Below are 17,403 nucleotides of genomic sequence, written 5' to 3'. Positions count from 1 at the left end.
CCACTACTTACCAATCTGCATTCTGAAAAACATCCTTATACTGCTGGTAATGAAATGTGAGGCTGGATGAACACAGCAGGCCCAGCAACATCTCAGGAGCACAAAAGCTGACGTTTCGGGCCTAGACCCTTCATCAGAGAGGCTATCCCAAAATACCTGCCCCTTGACCTTGTCTCACAAAAGATGCCCAGTCATCCTTTCTGAATCCACTTCATCTGGCCCTTTTTAAAGCAATGGATTTTGTTTCTACCAGATACACTCTTAAAAATTAACTTCAAAAGGATACAGGCCCTTAATCTCTCCTCATAGGACATTTTTATCATCCCAAGAATCAGTGCGATGAACCTTCACTGCACATCTTCATTGTTATGTAAATCCATCCTTGATTAAGGAACCCAAAACAGCACACAGTGCTGAAAGTATCAGTACACAACACTTCTGTTCCGCCTAAAGTGGATAAACCCTCCAACAAAAATAGAAATTCCCAACAAAGTTCAGTCTGGCAGTCTGTGGGAAGAAAGCAGGGCTAATGCGAGTCCATTGACTCTTCAGGCCCTGTAGAGCTTCACTTGCAATTTCTATTTTTGTTTCAGATCTTGAGCATTCACAGGTCTTGGTTTTATTTTAGTGGATATCCTCCTTTATCCACATATGTTTTCATTGCCAGGTTCTTGCCTATTCACTTAGTCTGTCCAAAACACTGATCATTCAATGCACCATAATCACAACACATTCCCAACTAGTTTCATGTCCTCTACATACCTGGAAGTATTACATTTGGTCATTTGTCCCAAATCATTGCCATAGACTGTGGGCAGCTGCAAGTCACAGCCCATTAAACTGAAAATTACCTAGTTATTAGCTAATCCTCAATCACATGTACAATCCTTTCTCATGTGGTCTCATTTTGTAAACTAAACTCCTACACAGGGCCTTAAGCAGCTCATTCAGCCCTTCTAGCCTATTCTTCCTCCATTCAAGATGATCATGGCCAATCTAATTGCAGTCTCAACTTGATTTTTGTCTGTACTCCTTAATCATGGCTCCCCTTCTGTCAAAAATCTATCCAATGCACTCTTGAGTAAAGTTAAGGCCCAGCCTTAACTAGAGAAGAGAATTTCCCTCCTACCTGAATTCCCTCTCAGGTTCTCACCTTAGTCACAAGCTAGTTTAAAACTTTCAATAGCAGGGGCAAATCTCGAGGGGATTTTTTTTCCCCCCACCTGCTCCAGAAGCAGTCCAAATTTCAAAAAGTCCACAGAGGGCTAAGCACTTACTCTCATCCCAATTCTGCAGATAATTCACAATTTTTTGTGATAGTAGCACCTGCAAAGTCTAGTAAGTAAAGGCAACACACTCCAAATTTCTCATTCTGACTTGGCCACAAAGTCATGTTGGATAAGCATATGGACGTACATGGAAGAGAGTAGGTTAGGTGGGCTTGAGATCGGTATGACAGGTCGGCACAACATCGAGGGCCGAAGGGCCTGTACTGTGCTGTAATGTTCTATGTAATACACAGCCCCTGCACAATATAGTCATGGCAATGAAAAACAGAGGACCACATAAGTGGCCTCTATTTACCTTCCCAGAATCTAATGAGATTTAGAAAATTATGACCAATGCATCAACTATCTACCTGGCTAATTATTTTTAAGACTCTATGATGAAATCCATCAGGACCTGGGGACTTATCTACTCAGTACTACTTTCTCAGCAACAACTAGTTTCTGCCTCCCAATTCCCAGATTGATACACGTATCCTCTCTAGAGAAGACCAATATAGACAGTCACAATAACAGAAGGACTATTTATTCAGAGATTATAATAATCTAATGAAGATTTGAATATGGAATGGAAAAAATCAAAATAGCCTTAGAAAACATGCAGAACAAAAAGGTATAGCAAAGACTGGCAGATAACTTTTGTACGTTTCCTTCCCCCAAAATGACTAAAACCTCCATGTAATCCAAGATTCTGATGGAGATTTATTTTGACCAACAAGAACATGAACCTTGTGTCTGCAAGATTAACTAAATCTGTAGGTATCCAAAATTTGATCTTTTTAAACTAATTTAGTAAAGTAGAATACAGCTTTTAGCAGAAAGTCTCCATGTTTAAATTACTGACAGATTTAGGGGCCAAAGAACCAGGTGAAACAAACTTCAACTTGTACTGACAACTAAAAAGGCCTAATTAATTTTAGCAGATATTCAAGCAAATGCAAACTAAGTAAGACAATTCCACAGTAATCTGTTCAAATTAAATGAGATGTAGAAACATAGAACATAGAAGGAGCAAGCAATATAGCCCTTCAAGCCTGTTGCATTCAATATAATCATGGCTAGGCATCCAACACAGTATCCTGTTTGTACTTTCTCTGCATATACTTGGATCTCTTTAGCCTTAAGAACAATATCCAAACCATTCTTGATAACAGTCAGCAACTAGGGTTCACAATTTCAAGTTACCAGCAAGCAAGCCAGGAACGAGTTAAGAAGTTGCTCGACTCAATTATTAGGATTTGGAAATGGGTTGCCTGGGAAAGTGGTGGAGGGCAGATTCCACAGGAGGTTTCAAAACAGAACTGGATATGTATTTGAAAGTGATTAATTCAGACAGCTTTGGAAATAGGGCTGGGGAACAGGACTAGCTGGGTAAGTTTATCTGGACACAGTACAATGAATCAAATAACTTCCTTCCATAATGTAAAATTCTATGATTCTGACATTATTTTAATCTGAAATGCTTCCTGTGACAGAATTCCAAGGGTTCACTACGCTCTCGATGAAGGTATTTCTCATTGTCAAAGTCCTAAACAGCCTACACTGTCTCCTTAAACCGTGACTCCTCAATCATCTTTCCCACATTTACCTGACAGAATTTTGTGAAATTGTAAAGATGACAAAGAGCCTAAATAGGGACATACGTAAGTTAAACAAGATCCGGCAAATGGAGTAGTATTAAACAGTTCATTTTTGCACAAAGAATAAACACTACCCAAATGGCAAGTGGTTGCGAAGCTCATTACTTGCTGCACCTGCACATTAATCAGGAAAGCTTGGGTGATATATTTCATTGAGAGTAGAAATGAATGAAAAAGTAGGGAGGTTATGCTTCAAGTATACATGGCATTGATGAGACCACACAGTAGCAGTACTGTGTACAGTACTAGTCAGTATACTTACAGGAAGATGTTAATATATTAGCAGTTCAAAGAAAGTTTACGTAGAATGAGCAGGTTGCCTTGAGGAAAAGCTAGACAGGCTAGGCCTGTATCAGTGATAATGGGAACTGTAGATGCTGGAGAATCCAAGATAATGAAATGTGAGGCTGGATGAACACAGCAGGCCCAGAGCATCTCAGGAGCACAAAAGCTGACGTTTCAGGCTCTCTGATGAAGGGTCTAGGCCCGAAACGTCAGCTTTTGTGCTCCTGAGATGCTGCTGGGCCTGCTGTGTTCATCCAGCCTCACAGTTCATTATCTAGGCTAGGCCTGTATCCTTGTGAATTAAGAAGAGTTAGAGAGGACTTATCTAACAGCAGATCCTGAGGAGACTTGACCAGGTGGATGTCAAAAGCACGTTTCCTCTTATAAGGAAATCTCGAATGAGGGCCAGTTTAAAACAAGAGGTCACCAATTTTAAACGGATACATGGGAACATTTTGCTCTCAGAACTGACTGTCTTTGGAATTCCCTTCCAAATTCAGAGGTTGATACATTCTTGATTATCAAGGGAATAAAAAAAAAGTAAAAAGCAGGAATATGCAGAAAGCAGAGCTGACCTTAAAAATCAGATCATATAAATTGACGGTACAGGCTTGAAAAGTCGAGGCCTAATCTTCTCTGCACTCCCTTCATATTGGAGGAGGAATATTCTGGCTAAGGGACTACAACTGTACATAATACTCCAGGTATAAATCACAGAATCCCCATAGTGCAGAAGGAAGAGCATTCTTCCATACACCCCCCATACCACGTGGTTTCACCAATGCTCTGCACAACTGCAGCAAAACATCTTGTCCATGTGATCAAATCCTATTTCTATGGACGCCTACACACCAATAGCCTTCCTCACTGCTTGCTGCTCCAGCACAATTACTTTCAGTAAGTAGTGTACAAGAAGACAGGTCTCTAAACACGTTCCTCCTTTCCCAAAATATAACTGGGAAAATAATCTGTTTTCTCGTTCTGGCTACGACAGTTGCTGAGCTCATGTTTATCCACATCACAAAAACCTGCCATGTACTGTCCCACTCACTCAACTTACTCAAAATCTGAATCTTTCCTTCAGTTCACACTCCCATTCAGCTGTGTTGTCTGCAAACTTGGAGATATTACATTTAGTTTCCTCATTTAAAATCACTGATATATATTGTGAATAGCTGGGGTCCAACACTAGTCATTGTCTGTCACTCACGTGGACTCATTCCTACGTTTTGTTTTCTGTCTGCAACCAATTCTCTATCCACAGCAATACACTAGGCCCAAGCCCATGTAATGTAATTTTATATGCCAATCTCTTCTGTAAGACCTTATCAAAAGCTTTCTGGAAGTACATGTAAACCATAGCTTCCCTGGTACAGCTTCCAGCCTCAAATTCCAAGTAGATTTGTTAACATGATTTACCTCTCATAAATCTATGTTGTCAGACTAATCCTGTCATTGTTTTCCAAGTGCTCAGCTATTAAATTACAGAGAACATTACAGCACAGTACAGGCCCTTCGGCCCTCGATGTTGTGCCGACCTGTCATACCGATCTCAAGCACGTCTAACCTACACTATTCCATGTACGTCCATATGCTCATCCAATGACAACTTAAATGTACCTAAAGTTGGCAAATCTACTGCCGTTGCAGGCAAAGCGTTCCATTCCCTTACTACTCTCTGAGTAAAGAAGCAGCCTCTGACATCTGTCCGATATCTTTCGCACCTCAATTTAAAGCTATGCTCCCTTGTGCTCGCCGTCACCTCCTAGGAAAAAGGCTCTCCCTATCCACCCTATCTAACCCTCTGATTATTTTATATGTTTCAATTAAGTCACATCTCAACCTTCTTCTCTCTAACGAAAACAGCCTCAAGTCCCTCAGCCTTTCCTCGTAAGACCTTCCCTCCATACCAGGCAACATCCTAGTAAATCTCCTCTGCACCCTTTTCAAAGCTTCCACATCCTCCTCATAATGCAGTGACCAAAACTGTACGCAATACTCCAAGTGCGACCGCACCAGAGTTTTGTACAGCTTCACCATAACCTCTTGGTTCTGGAACTCAATCCCTCTGTTAATAAAAACTAAAACACTGTATGTCTTCTTAACAGCCCTGTCAACCTGGGTGGCAACTTTCAAGGATCTGCGTACATGGACACAGAGGTGTCTCTGCTCATCAACACTACCAAGAATCTTACCATTAGCCCAGTTCTTTACCTTTCCGTTACTCCTACCAAAGTGCATCACCTCACACAAACTCCATTTGCCACCTCTCAGCCCAGCTCTGCAGCTTATCTATGTCTCTCTGCAACCTACAGCATCCTTCGTCACTATCCACAACTCCACCGACCTTAGTGTCATCTGCAAATTTACTAACCCATCCTTCTATGCCCACGTCCAGGTCATTTATAAAAATGACAAACAGCAGTGGACCCAACACCGACCCTTGTGGTACACCACTAGTAACTGCTCTCCAGGATGAACATTTCCCATCAACTACCACCCTCTGTCTTCTTTCAGCAAGCCAATTTCTGATCCAAACTGCTATATCTCCCACAATTCCATTCCTCCACATTTTGTATAATAGCCTATTGTGGGGAACCTTATCGAACGCCTTGCTGAAATCCACATACACCACATCAACCGGTTTACTCTCATCTACCTGTTTGGTCACCTTCTCAAAGAACTCAGTAAGGTTTGTGAAGCACGACCTACCCTTCACAAAACCGTGCTGACTATCCCTACTCAATTTATTCTTTTCTAGGTGATTATAAATCCTATCCCTTATAACCTTTTCCAACACTTTACCAAAAACTGAGGTAAGGCTCACTGGTCTATAATTACCAGGGTTGTCTCTACTCCCCTTCATGAACAGGGGAACCACATTTGCTATCCTCCAGTCGTCTGGCACTATTTCTGTAGACAATGACAAGTTAAAGATCAATGCCAAAGGCTCGGCAATCTCCTCCCTAGCTTCCCAGAGGATCCTAGGATAAATCCCATCCGGCCCAGGGGATGTATCTATCTTCACACACTGTAGGATTTCTAATACCTCTTCCTTGTGAGCCTCAATCCCACCTAGTCTAGTAGCCTGTATCTCAGTATTCTCCTCGACAACACTGTCGTTTTCTAGAGTGAATACTGTTGAAAAATATCCATTTAGCGCTTCCCCTATCTCATCTGACTCCACACATAACTTACCACTACTATCCTTGATTGACCTAATCTTACTTTCGTCGTTTTTTTATTCCTTAAATACCTATAAAAAGCCTTAGGGTTTACCCTGATCCTATCCGCCAACAACTTCTCATGTCTCCTCCTGGCTCTTCTGAGCTCTCTCTTTAGGTCTTTCCTGGCTACCTTGTAGCCCTCAAGTGCCCTAACTGAGCCTTCACATCTCATCCTAACATAAGCCTTCTTCTTCCTCTTGACCAGAGATTCCACTTCCTTCGTTAACCATGGCTCCCGCGCTCTACAGCTTCCTCCCTGCCCGACAGGTACATACTTATCTAGGTCAGACAGGAGCTTTTCCTTGAATAGGCTCCACATTTCTAATGTGCCCATCCCCTGCAGTTTCCTTCCCCATCCTATGCTCCCTAAATCTTGCCTAATCTCATCATAATTGCCTTTCAGCCAGCTATAACTCTTGCCCAGTGGTATACACCTAACAAATACTGGATTTTCTTCAATTCCTCCCTCCGTTAGACCCAGCGTTCCCCAACATTTTTGGATTGTTAGTTTCCTCCTTGATGAAGGAAAGATCTAGGCCCAAAACGTCAGCCTTCCTGCTCCTCTGATGCTGCTTGGCCTGCTGTGTTCCTTCAGGTCTACACCTTGTTATATTATCTACCAAGTGTCTATTCCCCATTATAAACTTTTTCTGTTTCTGACCAAAAGAGATCTACCTTTGTTTTTGCGAATGGTTTCCCCTTCACATGCAAATTGTTTGCATAAGCTTCCACTGGCATGCTTAATCTTGCACTCTATTTCCACTCTTAAAAAAACAGCCAGTGTTTTCCTTTACTGAAACAAAAACTGCTCCCAATCCTCAAGTATGCGGCACCTTTTGGCCAATTTGCATATCCCTTCTTTGGATCTAACGTAAACCCTAACCTCTCATCACACCGTTTCAGGTTTTTGTTTTAGCCACAAAAGAAATTATTCAATTCAGAAAAAGAAGTCCACCAAGTTCAAAAAGAATAGTATGTCTATTATACAATCTCTAATACAACAACATATTTAGAACATAGAACAGCACAGCACAGAACTGGCCCTTCAGCCCACAATGTTGTGCCGACCATTGATCCATGTATGCACCCTCAAATTTCTGTGACCATATGCACGTCCAGCAGTCTCTTGAATGACCCCAATGACCTTGCTTCCACAACTGCTGCTGGCAACGCATTCCATGCTCTCAACTCTCTGTGTAAAGAACCCACCTCTGACATCCCCTCTATACTTTCCTCCAACCAGCTTAAAACTATGACCCCTCGTGCTAGCCATTTCTGCCCTGGGAAATAGTCTCTGGCTATCAACTCTATCTATGCCTCTCATTATCTTGTATACCTCAATTAGGTCCCCCTCTCCTCCTCCTTTTCTCCAATGAAAAGAGACCAAGCTCAGTCAACCACTCTTCATAAGATAAGCCATCCAGTCCAGGCAGCATCCTGGTAAACCTCCTCTGAACCCTCTCCAAAGCATCCACATCTTTCCTATAATACGGCGACCAGAACTGGACGCAATATTCCAAGTGCGGTCTAACCAAAGTTTTATAGAGCTGCAACAAGATCTCACGACTCAAACTCAATCCCCCTGTTAATGAAAGCCAAAACACCATACGCTTTCTTAACAACCCTGTCCACTTGGGTGGCCATTTTAAGGGATCTATGTATCTGCACACCAAGATCCCTCTGTTCCTCCACACTGCCAAGAATCCTATCCTTAATCCTGTGCTCAGCTTTCAAATTCGACCTTCTAAAATGCATCACCTCGCATTTATCCAGGTTGAACTCCATCTGCCACCTCTCAGCCCATCTCTGCATCCTGTCAATGTCCGCTGCAGCCTACAACAGCCCTCTATACTGTCAACGACACCTCCGACCTTCGTGTCGTCTGCAAACTTGCTGACCCATCCTTCAATCCCCTCATCCAAGTCATTAATAAAAATTTCAAAGAGAGAGTGGAATCTTCGTAAAATCTACTGGACAAATTTAATCAATAAACAATTTTTTAAAACCCTTAGGGAGAGAGAGTCTCACACACAAAAGTCATTTAATATTCAAGAATCCATCCGAATGTTCTGTACAGCAACCCAGTCTGCCTATTTCCTCACTCTGTCCTCTGGCTATGCCATTATTTCCCACAAGTACCTATCAGATGTCCTGCTAAAATTGATTTTCTCCATTTCCAAAAGACTCAAACTGAGCATTCCAGTGCATTATTGCACAAGAAAATCATTCATGCCCTAGATGTTGCATCAGCAGCTAACAGAAGAAGCTTTTCTTCATCTACTTTTCCAAATTGGTCACATTCTTGAAAGCTTTTGCTGTTAAATCCTGGACCATGCATGATTCAAGAGAACCAAGTAATAACATTATTCTGGCCAAAGCAGGTTTCAAATGTTAATTTATTCTTGTAAATATCAAATTTTCCGCCCCAACACAGTCGAGAAAGGAGCACCAACTTTGAGAACCAAACAACCAAATCATAAAAATGTCTAATCACTTCCATAAGACACTGAAAACTACAAATTACTGATTAGCAAGTGTATCCAGTTGTTAAGTACTCACTTGTTAATGTCTGCCATCTTGAGTATGAGATATACCTGAAAAAAAACGAATGTTTAATGTAGTTTTTTAAAAAATCAGAAGTACATTTTCTGCTACGTTTTCCTTTATGCTCCAAAGTCCTGACTACAGCTTAACCACAAGTCAGGGCACCTGCAACAGACATCTTCAGAATCACAATCTAGAATATTTAACACACATTAAATGCCTTTAGTGCTGCATGAGAGGATATCTTTCTAGTTTTACATAGCTACAGCATGAAGTCATGCGTGTTCCAAATAAAAACAAAGTTGCTGGGAAAGCTCAGCAGGTCTAGCAGCATCTGTGAAGGAAAATAAAGAGTAATGTTTCGGTCCAGTTAAGTTCTGAGGAAAAGTAACTGAACCCTTTCTTCCTTCACAGATCCTGCCAGGCCTGCTGAGCTTTTCCAGCAACTTTGTTTTTGTTTGTGATTTACAGCATCCACAGTTCTTTCGGTTTTTATGTTACAAAACAAGATTGATATACAATACAAAAGCTATAAATAAACCAGTGCAAGCAGGACACAGAATTGGCGAGCGTGAGCAGGCAGGAAGGCATTTATCAGTTAGCCAAAATCTAACTACTGCATTAATATTTCCCTCAACTGGAGGGCACTGCAACATTCTTTTAAAACATAATCCTAGTACACAGAAACACCTTAAGCATTTAAACTGCTAAATTCAAACTGTTAAGTCAACCTTGAAAATGCCAAAAATTCCTACATGATGCCTGATTAAAATTGTTTGAATATAGTCGTAACTATAAACAGCCTGTACAATCCAAACACCTGCCATGCCTATGATCTTTCTTCACAAGCAGACATTACAAAACTGAGGTATTTTAAAGTGAACAGGCAGCAGAACAGTCAACAAAAATGGAAGAACGGCACACAAAAGACTCCAGTTTTTCAATAAATGGAAGTGATTTGACATCTGTAACGAACTGCTTGGCACAGTCTATTCCAGCAACAGCCATGGCTCAGTTGGTGGCAGTCTTGCCTCTGTATCATACTTCAGGGCAAACATAAAAAGCAAGACCAACACGCCAATGCACTACTGTAGGAGCACTGTACTGATAGAGATGCCATCGTCAGATGAGATGTTAAATCAAAGGCCCCAAATTCCTGGGCAGCTGGGCACAGAGGATGTACTATTTTGAAGGGGAGCAGGCGAGCTGATCTATTTACCACCCTATCGACATCACAAAATAGATTATCTGTGCATTATCACCTTGCTATTTGTGGGAGTTTGCAGAGAGTGTAAATTAATACAGGTAATGCAGCAGCCAAAGTGACTACATTACAAACAGACAAATTGCAGCAAAGTAAATCAGAGGAGACCCACCCACAATTTAGCATGATACAGAGCTTCACACTAGCCAAGTAGGTTATTATGCAAACCAATGTGCCTACAATTGTGCCAGAGTCCCAAATGTAGAACTGCAAATGAGAGAAATGCCTATTTTAAATCCAAAGTATAAAATGGCCCAACCATTATCATAAAAAGCACTGAAAATGTTGGGAATTAGGTCAGGAAAATAAAACACTTGCTTAGCATGCCATCACGGTTACTGTGATAGGCAAGCTCATCATCAATGCAATGCTGCGCTCTTATGTTTTCATAGGAAAGTGCAAAATCCCAGAGCATCTCTACAGCCTTTGCATCTTCAGCTAGGGACGCAGGTGGGCATTCAGACTCATTGCGCTCCTTGGTTGAAGGAATACCGTATCAACGAATGCCTCCCATCAGTTCAATTGTACAGTACACAGTGTCATCCATCCTGAAGCAAGTTTCCACTGTTTTTGTACTGGAATTCTTAGGCTGATCTTCTGCAGAAGAGTGAAGAGCTCCTGGCTAGTTGGTTGTTTCCTCTCAGTGTACACCACCTCGCTTTTTGTGTCTTGAGCTATCACAGTTGCACTTGTCACCATCATCCACAACTACATCATGAACATGACTAACTATTCACAGCTGGGTTGTACTCCTGCTTATCAGTGACCTCAATAAGCAGACAGATTAGATGCTTGGACAAGGAGTTCACAGGTCCCTAACCATTATCTTATGTATTGGCTGGAGCTTGGGCACAATATCAAAGCAAAGAACAATGTAATGCATGAGGAAAGCAATGCACAAATAGGCAGGGCACTCATCAATACGATGACAATCTCCCTCAGCTCACATCGATATATTCTGTCCACTTGCCTAACCCATACCTCAAAAATAGAGGGGTCATCTGGGCTGTTTCATAAGGCTCATTACATGTGAGAAGTTTCCTGGCACTCAATGCAATCAAGCTTTGGTTGGCTTCTTTGTCTTTCTCATCACAGGAATGTCAGCTTCTTGCTGTTATTCATGTTGACGCAGACCACAGCAGTGATAGATTTAAAGATGAAATGTATAATGCTGAAAAGATGAGCAAGATGCACTAAAGTACAATCTGGTTTTTAAAAGAAAGTACAATTATTAAGTTTCACTCAGGTCAAGATGTCTCTTGTGGCATAACTTCCCAGGATAAATGTTACAATCTCATCATTTACTATGCATGCCTCATCTCTAAATCAGTCCAGCCATCCATCACTGCAGGTGAACTTAAGACCAAGCCTCTTTACTGGGATGACTCCCTTTTTTGCTTGTGCTGAGATGAACCATGAGCCAGTAGAACTTCAAGACATCAACGGCAAAGGATATGGGCAGAAAGAGAGCATAACACAGATAGAGGATCTGCTACGATTGCTATATCGAATATCAGAGCAGATCTGAAAGGCCAAATGGACCTATTTCTGTTCAGAGTTTCCATGCTTGTGGAATTTCAGGATAGATAGCGATGTTTAGCCTCTTCCTTGCTGGAGAATGCCTGTTAGTTGAACTGTTCCAGGGTCAGCAACTTTTGCTTCAGAACGTTGACAAATTCCAAGGTGGCTTCTCCCACTTCTTAGAGTCCAAATATCCTTGTAGAAGGTCATCATGAAGACAAATGATGATTTGCCCAGAGACTCTGTGCTCTAGCATTGCCCAAAATCTGCCCCAACTTGTCGGCACAGTTATAGCAAGTTTGCAAATTGCAAGCCAGCCAAATGTGGCTCAGTAGATAGCACAAGATCCTGTGCTCAAGTCCCACTCCAGGCTTCGAAGCTGATACTTCAGTAAGGGGTTCTTATGGTGCAATGGTGCAGACCAGAAGGCCTGGCTTCTTCCTTCTCCAAAAGCTGGTCAAAACATGCCTGAACAAGCTCATTCAAAACATCTACAAGAATTCGGCTAATTGATAGTTCTCAGTTTGGAACATTAGCTGATTTATGGACATCACTCTGTTGAATTTCATATTCTTAAGCAGAAATGGCTGGACTTCAATAACCAGGACCTGGGGTTATCTGGATTTGACTCATGATTTTACATAATTCCACAGGATGTAAATTGTTTTGAAAAACCAAGTGGTTGGCAAAACTCTATGCAAATAGAAACCTCTCTTTCTCGCTAATATCGCTTTTGAACTATCTTATTACTTTCATTCCCCGATAACCTGTGCTGGACACAATTTGTACCAATACTTCAATAATTCTCTGCTTGCTTGGAAGCTCAGAGCAAATTTACAGCCCCAGTAGCAGAACAGATTCTTGTGCTGAGATAGTAGGAACTGCAGATGCTGGAGACTCTGAGACAACAAGGTGTAGAAAAAAATATTTTTCCTGAGGAGGGGTCTAGGCTTGAGGCATCAGCTTTCCTGTTCCTATGATGCTGCTTGGCCTGCTGTGTTCATCCAGCTCTACACATTGCTATCTCAGATTCTTGTACTTATTGGCTTCACCCTGCTTTCATTTCCCAGGGCATTAAAACACCTTCACCCAGCTCCACAATGTTTCTCACATACAACAAATTTGGTCAGTACCCAGAGTTTAGAAACTGGGCATAAAAACTAAGCGCCAGAGCAAGTGCTGGAGAAGGAAACTGAGTTAACATCAAGTCCAGTACAACTTGTCCTTTGGAGAAGCCAAGTGTTGGTACAAAACAAGGTTACGCGTAGATGAACAACAAACCCAGGAAAATCCAAATGACCTATGTACCACACGGGGATACAGTAGTATATGGTCCTGTCACTGGACTGATGACATTGAGATATGGTTGCAGGCATTGGATACAGCAAAGAATATAGGCTTTAACAGTATTCCAGCAATTACACTGTGCTCCAGAACGTACCACACCTCTAGCCAAATTGTTTCATTATAGCTACAACACTGGTATCCCCCTAACAATGCGAAAAACTGCCCTAAGTCCCGTACACAACAAGCAGGGCAAGTCCAACTGAGCCAATTACTACTCTTGATTAATGAAGTGATGGAAGGTACCATCAACAGAACCATCAAGCAGCATCTGCTCAGCAGTCACTTGCTCACTGACTCAGAATAAACAAAGAAATGCAAATGCTAGGTGCTTGAAACAATAACGTCCGGCAGTGCGCAGGAAGAAAGAGTTAACATTTTGAGTCTGGTGACACTTCATCAGAACTAACTCCCAGTTTTGGTTCTGCCAAGGGCCACTCAGCTCCTGACTTCTGCAGCCTTGACTCAAACAAAACAGTCAAATTTCAGAGAAGAGGCAAGTGACAGCCCTTGGCATCAAGACAATAAGAGGGGTAAGAATACATCAGAGCCTGACAGGCAACTTTTTCTTTTAAAAAAGCCAGAGGGTGATCCGCATGTGGATGGATATTTTGGTCAGCAAGGACCAGTTTGTGCCAAAGGGCCTGTCTATGAGCTGTAGAACACACTTACAGCATCCAACACAAAGCAGGGGTGTAATTTTCAGGATCAGACATCCAAGCATTTCCTTCGCTTAGAATGGCCTTTTTATATTGTCCTGCTTTGTGTTCAGTCTGCCTGCACAGAGTTGGTTGATCAGCCATGATCATACAGAATGGCGGAGCAGGCTCAAAAAGCCAGATGGTCGACTCCTACATTTTGTTTCTATGTGGTAACGTGCAACAAGGCAGGTTTAATAAATGATGTCAAAGCACAAGATTCCACAGCGAACAGTGGCTGTAACATGCAGAATTTCGCATTCTGAATGAGAGATCCTATGTCAGGTACTAAATCATTTGTAAGTTAAGGACTGTATGATATTTCTTTCAATTAGATACTGTGTGGCAAAGATTAGTGGTAATCACAAAACTGTCAGAGCATGGAAGTTGCCCCCATTTGGCTCTTTGTGCCTGGACTGGTTCTTTGTACATTGTGCACATCTCCAGTCTTTTCTTCCCTTCTCCCTGTGTACAGGGAATGGTTATTAAAAAAAAAATCAACCAATACCTTCTTGAATGCTTCAACTGAACTTGCTTCCTCCAAGGCCATGAGAGAGAAGTGGTTCTGGAATTAATATTAGGTAATGAAGTTGGTAAATGGCTGGTATAACTGTCCATGTGCTTGCAGGCATGGTGGCAGGGAAGTCTGAAGTTAAATGGGCGATAAGCAAATTGACCAGATGGGCTAATCAGTGACAGATGGAGTTTAACCCTCATGAACAAGAGGTTACACTTTCCAAACTGCATCATAAGACAAGGGAGTATTCAATGAATGGGACATGAGAATGCTCACAGGAACACAGAGGGGTCTTGGGACGCTTGCCTGGCCTGGTATTTTCATACTTTTATTTCCAACATCTGCAGTAATTTGCTTTTGCAAAATGATGTTTGTGGAGCCCTGGAGTCGTAAGGGGTTCACACAATCTCAAGTGCAAATCAGTCAGATCTTTACAAAACAAGTAAAGTGCAACAGACCTTGTCATTAACATCTCAGACACAACTCCAATTTATTTTTGGTTAACTGATTTCAAACAGAATGTACCCGAATTTTTTAAACTCTTCCACAGGAGGTGAAAAATCACTGGCAAGGACTGTATACGTTGCCCTTCCTCAAAAGTATTTCTAGTAGGCCATGTGAGAGGGAAGCCAGAGTCAAGTATATTGCCACAAATCAGAAGTCAGACCAGGTAGTTATGGCAGATTTCCTTCCTTAAAAGAATTTGTTAAGACATGGCTTTTCATAATCAGCTTTATGGCATAAGAGATTAGTCTTCAATGTTACAGTTTGCTTGTGCTTCGGCTCAAGTATTAGAAACAGAAAACACTCCTTAGGAGGTTGAGTGGTCTGGCATGCTTAAGAGCATAAGGACCAGCAGGAATAGGTGGTGGTCATCTGGCCCTTCAAGACTCCTCCACCATTTAGTAAGATCATGGCTGATATTTTCAAGGCCTCAGTTCAACTTACCCACCTCTCACCATAACCCTCAATTCCATTATCATTCAAAAAATTACCTTAGCTTTAAAAGCAATGAGGAAAACAACTACTTCACTGGGGAGGGGATTCCACAGATTCACAACTCTTCATGTGAGGATGTTCTTCCTCAATTCAGGATCTGCTCCCCCTAATTTTGAGGCTATGCCCTCTTGTTCTAGTTTCACCCACCAGTGGAAACACCCTTCCTGCTTCTCTCCTATCTATTCCTTTCATAATTTTCTATGTTTCTAAAAGATCCCCTCTCATCCTTCTGAATTCCAATGAATATAATCCCAATCTACTCAGTCTCTCCTCATAAATCAACCCTCAACTCCAGAATCAACCTAGTGAATCTCCTCTGCACACCCTCCAGTGTCAGTTCATCCTCTCTCAAGTAAGGAGAACAAAACTGTACATAGTACTCCTGGTGCGGTCTTACCAGCACCGAATACAGCTGTAACACAACTTCCCTTTTTTAAAATTCAATCCCTCTAGCAATGAAGGGCAAAATTCCATTTCCCTTCTTAATTACCTGCTGCACCTACAAACCAACCTCCTGTGATTCTTGCACGAGGACACGCAGGTTCCTCTGCACGGCAGCGTGCTGCAATTTTTTGACCATGCAAAAAGCAGTCCTCGTTATTGTTATTCTGACCAAAATTAGAATTTTGGATGACTTCACATTTATCAACATTGTACTCCATCTGTCAAATTTTTGCACACTCACTTAAACTGATAATATCCCTCTGAAAACTTTCAGAGCCCTCTGCACACTTAGTGCTACCACTCATCTTAAGTGTTATCTGCAAACTTTGAGACACTATAGGTGATCCCCAACTCCAAATCATCTTTGTAAATTGTAAACAGTTGCAGTCCCAATACTGATCCCTGAGGCACACCACTAGTCACTGATCACCAACCAGAAAAGCTCTCATTTACCCCCACTCTTTGCTTCCTGTTAGTTAACCAATCCTCTAACCATGCTAATACATTGCCAATAATGCCATGCACTGTTATCTTATACAGCCGCCTTTTGTGCAGCATCTTGTCAAATGCCTTTTGGAAATCTAGATACACCACATCCACTGGGTTTCCACTATCTACTGCCCTTCATGAATCCCTGCTGCATCTGCCCAATGGGACAATTTCTATCCAGATGTCTTGCAATTTCTATCTTGATGACAGATTCAAGTATTTTCCCAAAGGCGGCAGGTGAACCAGCTATAACTCCCCTTTTGTCGACCTCCTTTTTTAAAGAGTGGCATCATATATGCTGTTTTCCAATCTGCTGGACCTGCCCCAGAGTCCAGCAAATTTTGGAAAATTACCATGAGCACATTTGCTATTTCTCCCACTACCTCTTTTAGTACACTGGGATGCGTTCCATCAGGCCAGGAGACTTGTCTACCTTTAGCACCATGAGCTTGCTCAACACGACCTCTTTCGTGTTAATGATCATTTCGACATCCTCACCGACCTTAGATTCCTTGTCATCATTTACTGGCAAGATACTCATGTCTCCCACAGTGAAGGTCAACATAATTCCTGTTCAATGCCTTGGCTATTGCCTTATTTCTCATTATTAAATCTCACTTCTGGTCCATTAAAGACAAGAACATTTACCTTAGCCACTTCTTCATTTTAAATAAAGACAGAAACTTTTTCTACATCTTTCTATTCTGAACTAGTTTACCCTCAATCTTATTCTTCTTCATATCTACTTTTGTGGCTGTTGACCTTTAAAGTTTAGCGAGTTTTGAGAAGATTTGTAGCTCAGGTTGAGGTTCTGGATGTGAGTTTAAAGTTTTCTATATCTTCTAGTTTCCCCACTGGTCTTTGCTACTTCTTATACCTCATCTTTCAATTTGATAACCTCCCTTAATGCCCCTTTTTCTACAGGCCTTCCTCTTTACTGGTACATACTTTTGCCAAGCACTTTGAAAAATTCCTTTGAAAGTCCTCCACTGTACCAGCATAAAATCTTTGCTTCCCATCTATTTTAGGTAATTCCTCCCTCATCCTCAACAAAAACAAAGTTGCTGGAAAAGCTCAGCAGACCTAGCAGCATCCATGAAAGAAAAAACAGACTTAACATTTCAGGTTTGATGACCCTTCCTCAG

General features: G+C 41.6%; 1 protein-coding gene across 4 annotated transcripts in view; it reads right to left on the bottom strand.

Moving 5' to 3' along the window:
• The window catches only part of nap1l1 (nucleosome assembly protein 1-like 1), a 133,608-nt gene that overhangs the window by 106,532 nt on the left and 9,673 nt on the right, over positions 1-17,403 (bottom strand). For all 4 annotated transcript variants that reach the window (XM_059652614.1, XM_059652617.1, XM_059652616.1 and 1 more), the window contains exon 2: positions 8,998-9,032. In XM_059652614.1, coding sequence (XP_059508597.1) covers positions 8,998-9,014 — 17 coding nt within the window. In that variant the 5' untranslated portion in view covers positions 9,015-9,032. The remainder of the gene's footprint in view (positions 1-8,997; positions 9,033-17,403) is intronic.

This window comes from Stegostoma tigrinum, chromosome 18 (assembly GCF_030684315.1).
Source record: "Stegostoma tigrinum isolate sSteTig4 chromosome 18, sSteTig4.hap1, whole genome shotgun sequence".
Lineage (NCBI taxonomy): Eukaryota > Metazoa > Chordata > Chondrichthyes > Orectolobiformes > Stegostomatidae > Stegostoma > Stegostoma tigrinum.
Note: the sequence above shows the minus strand (reverse complement) of the source record. Positions and strands in the feature narration are given on the sequence as shown.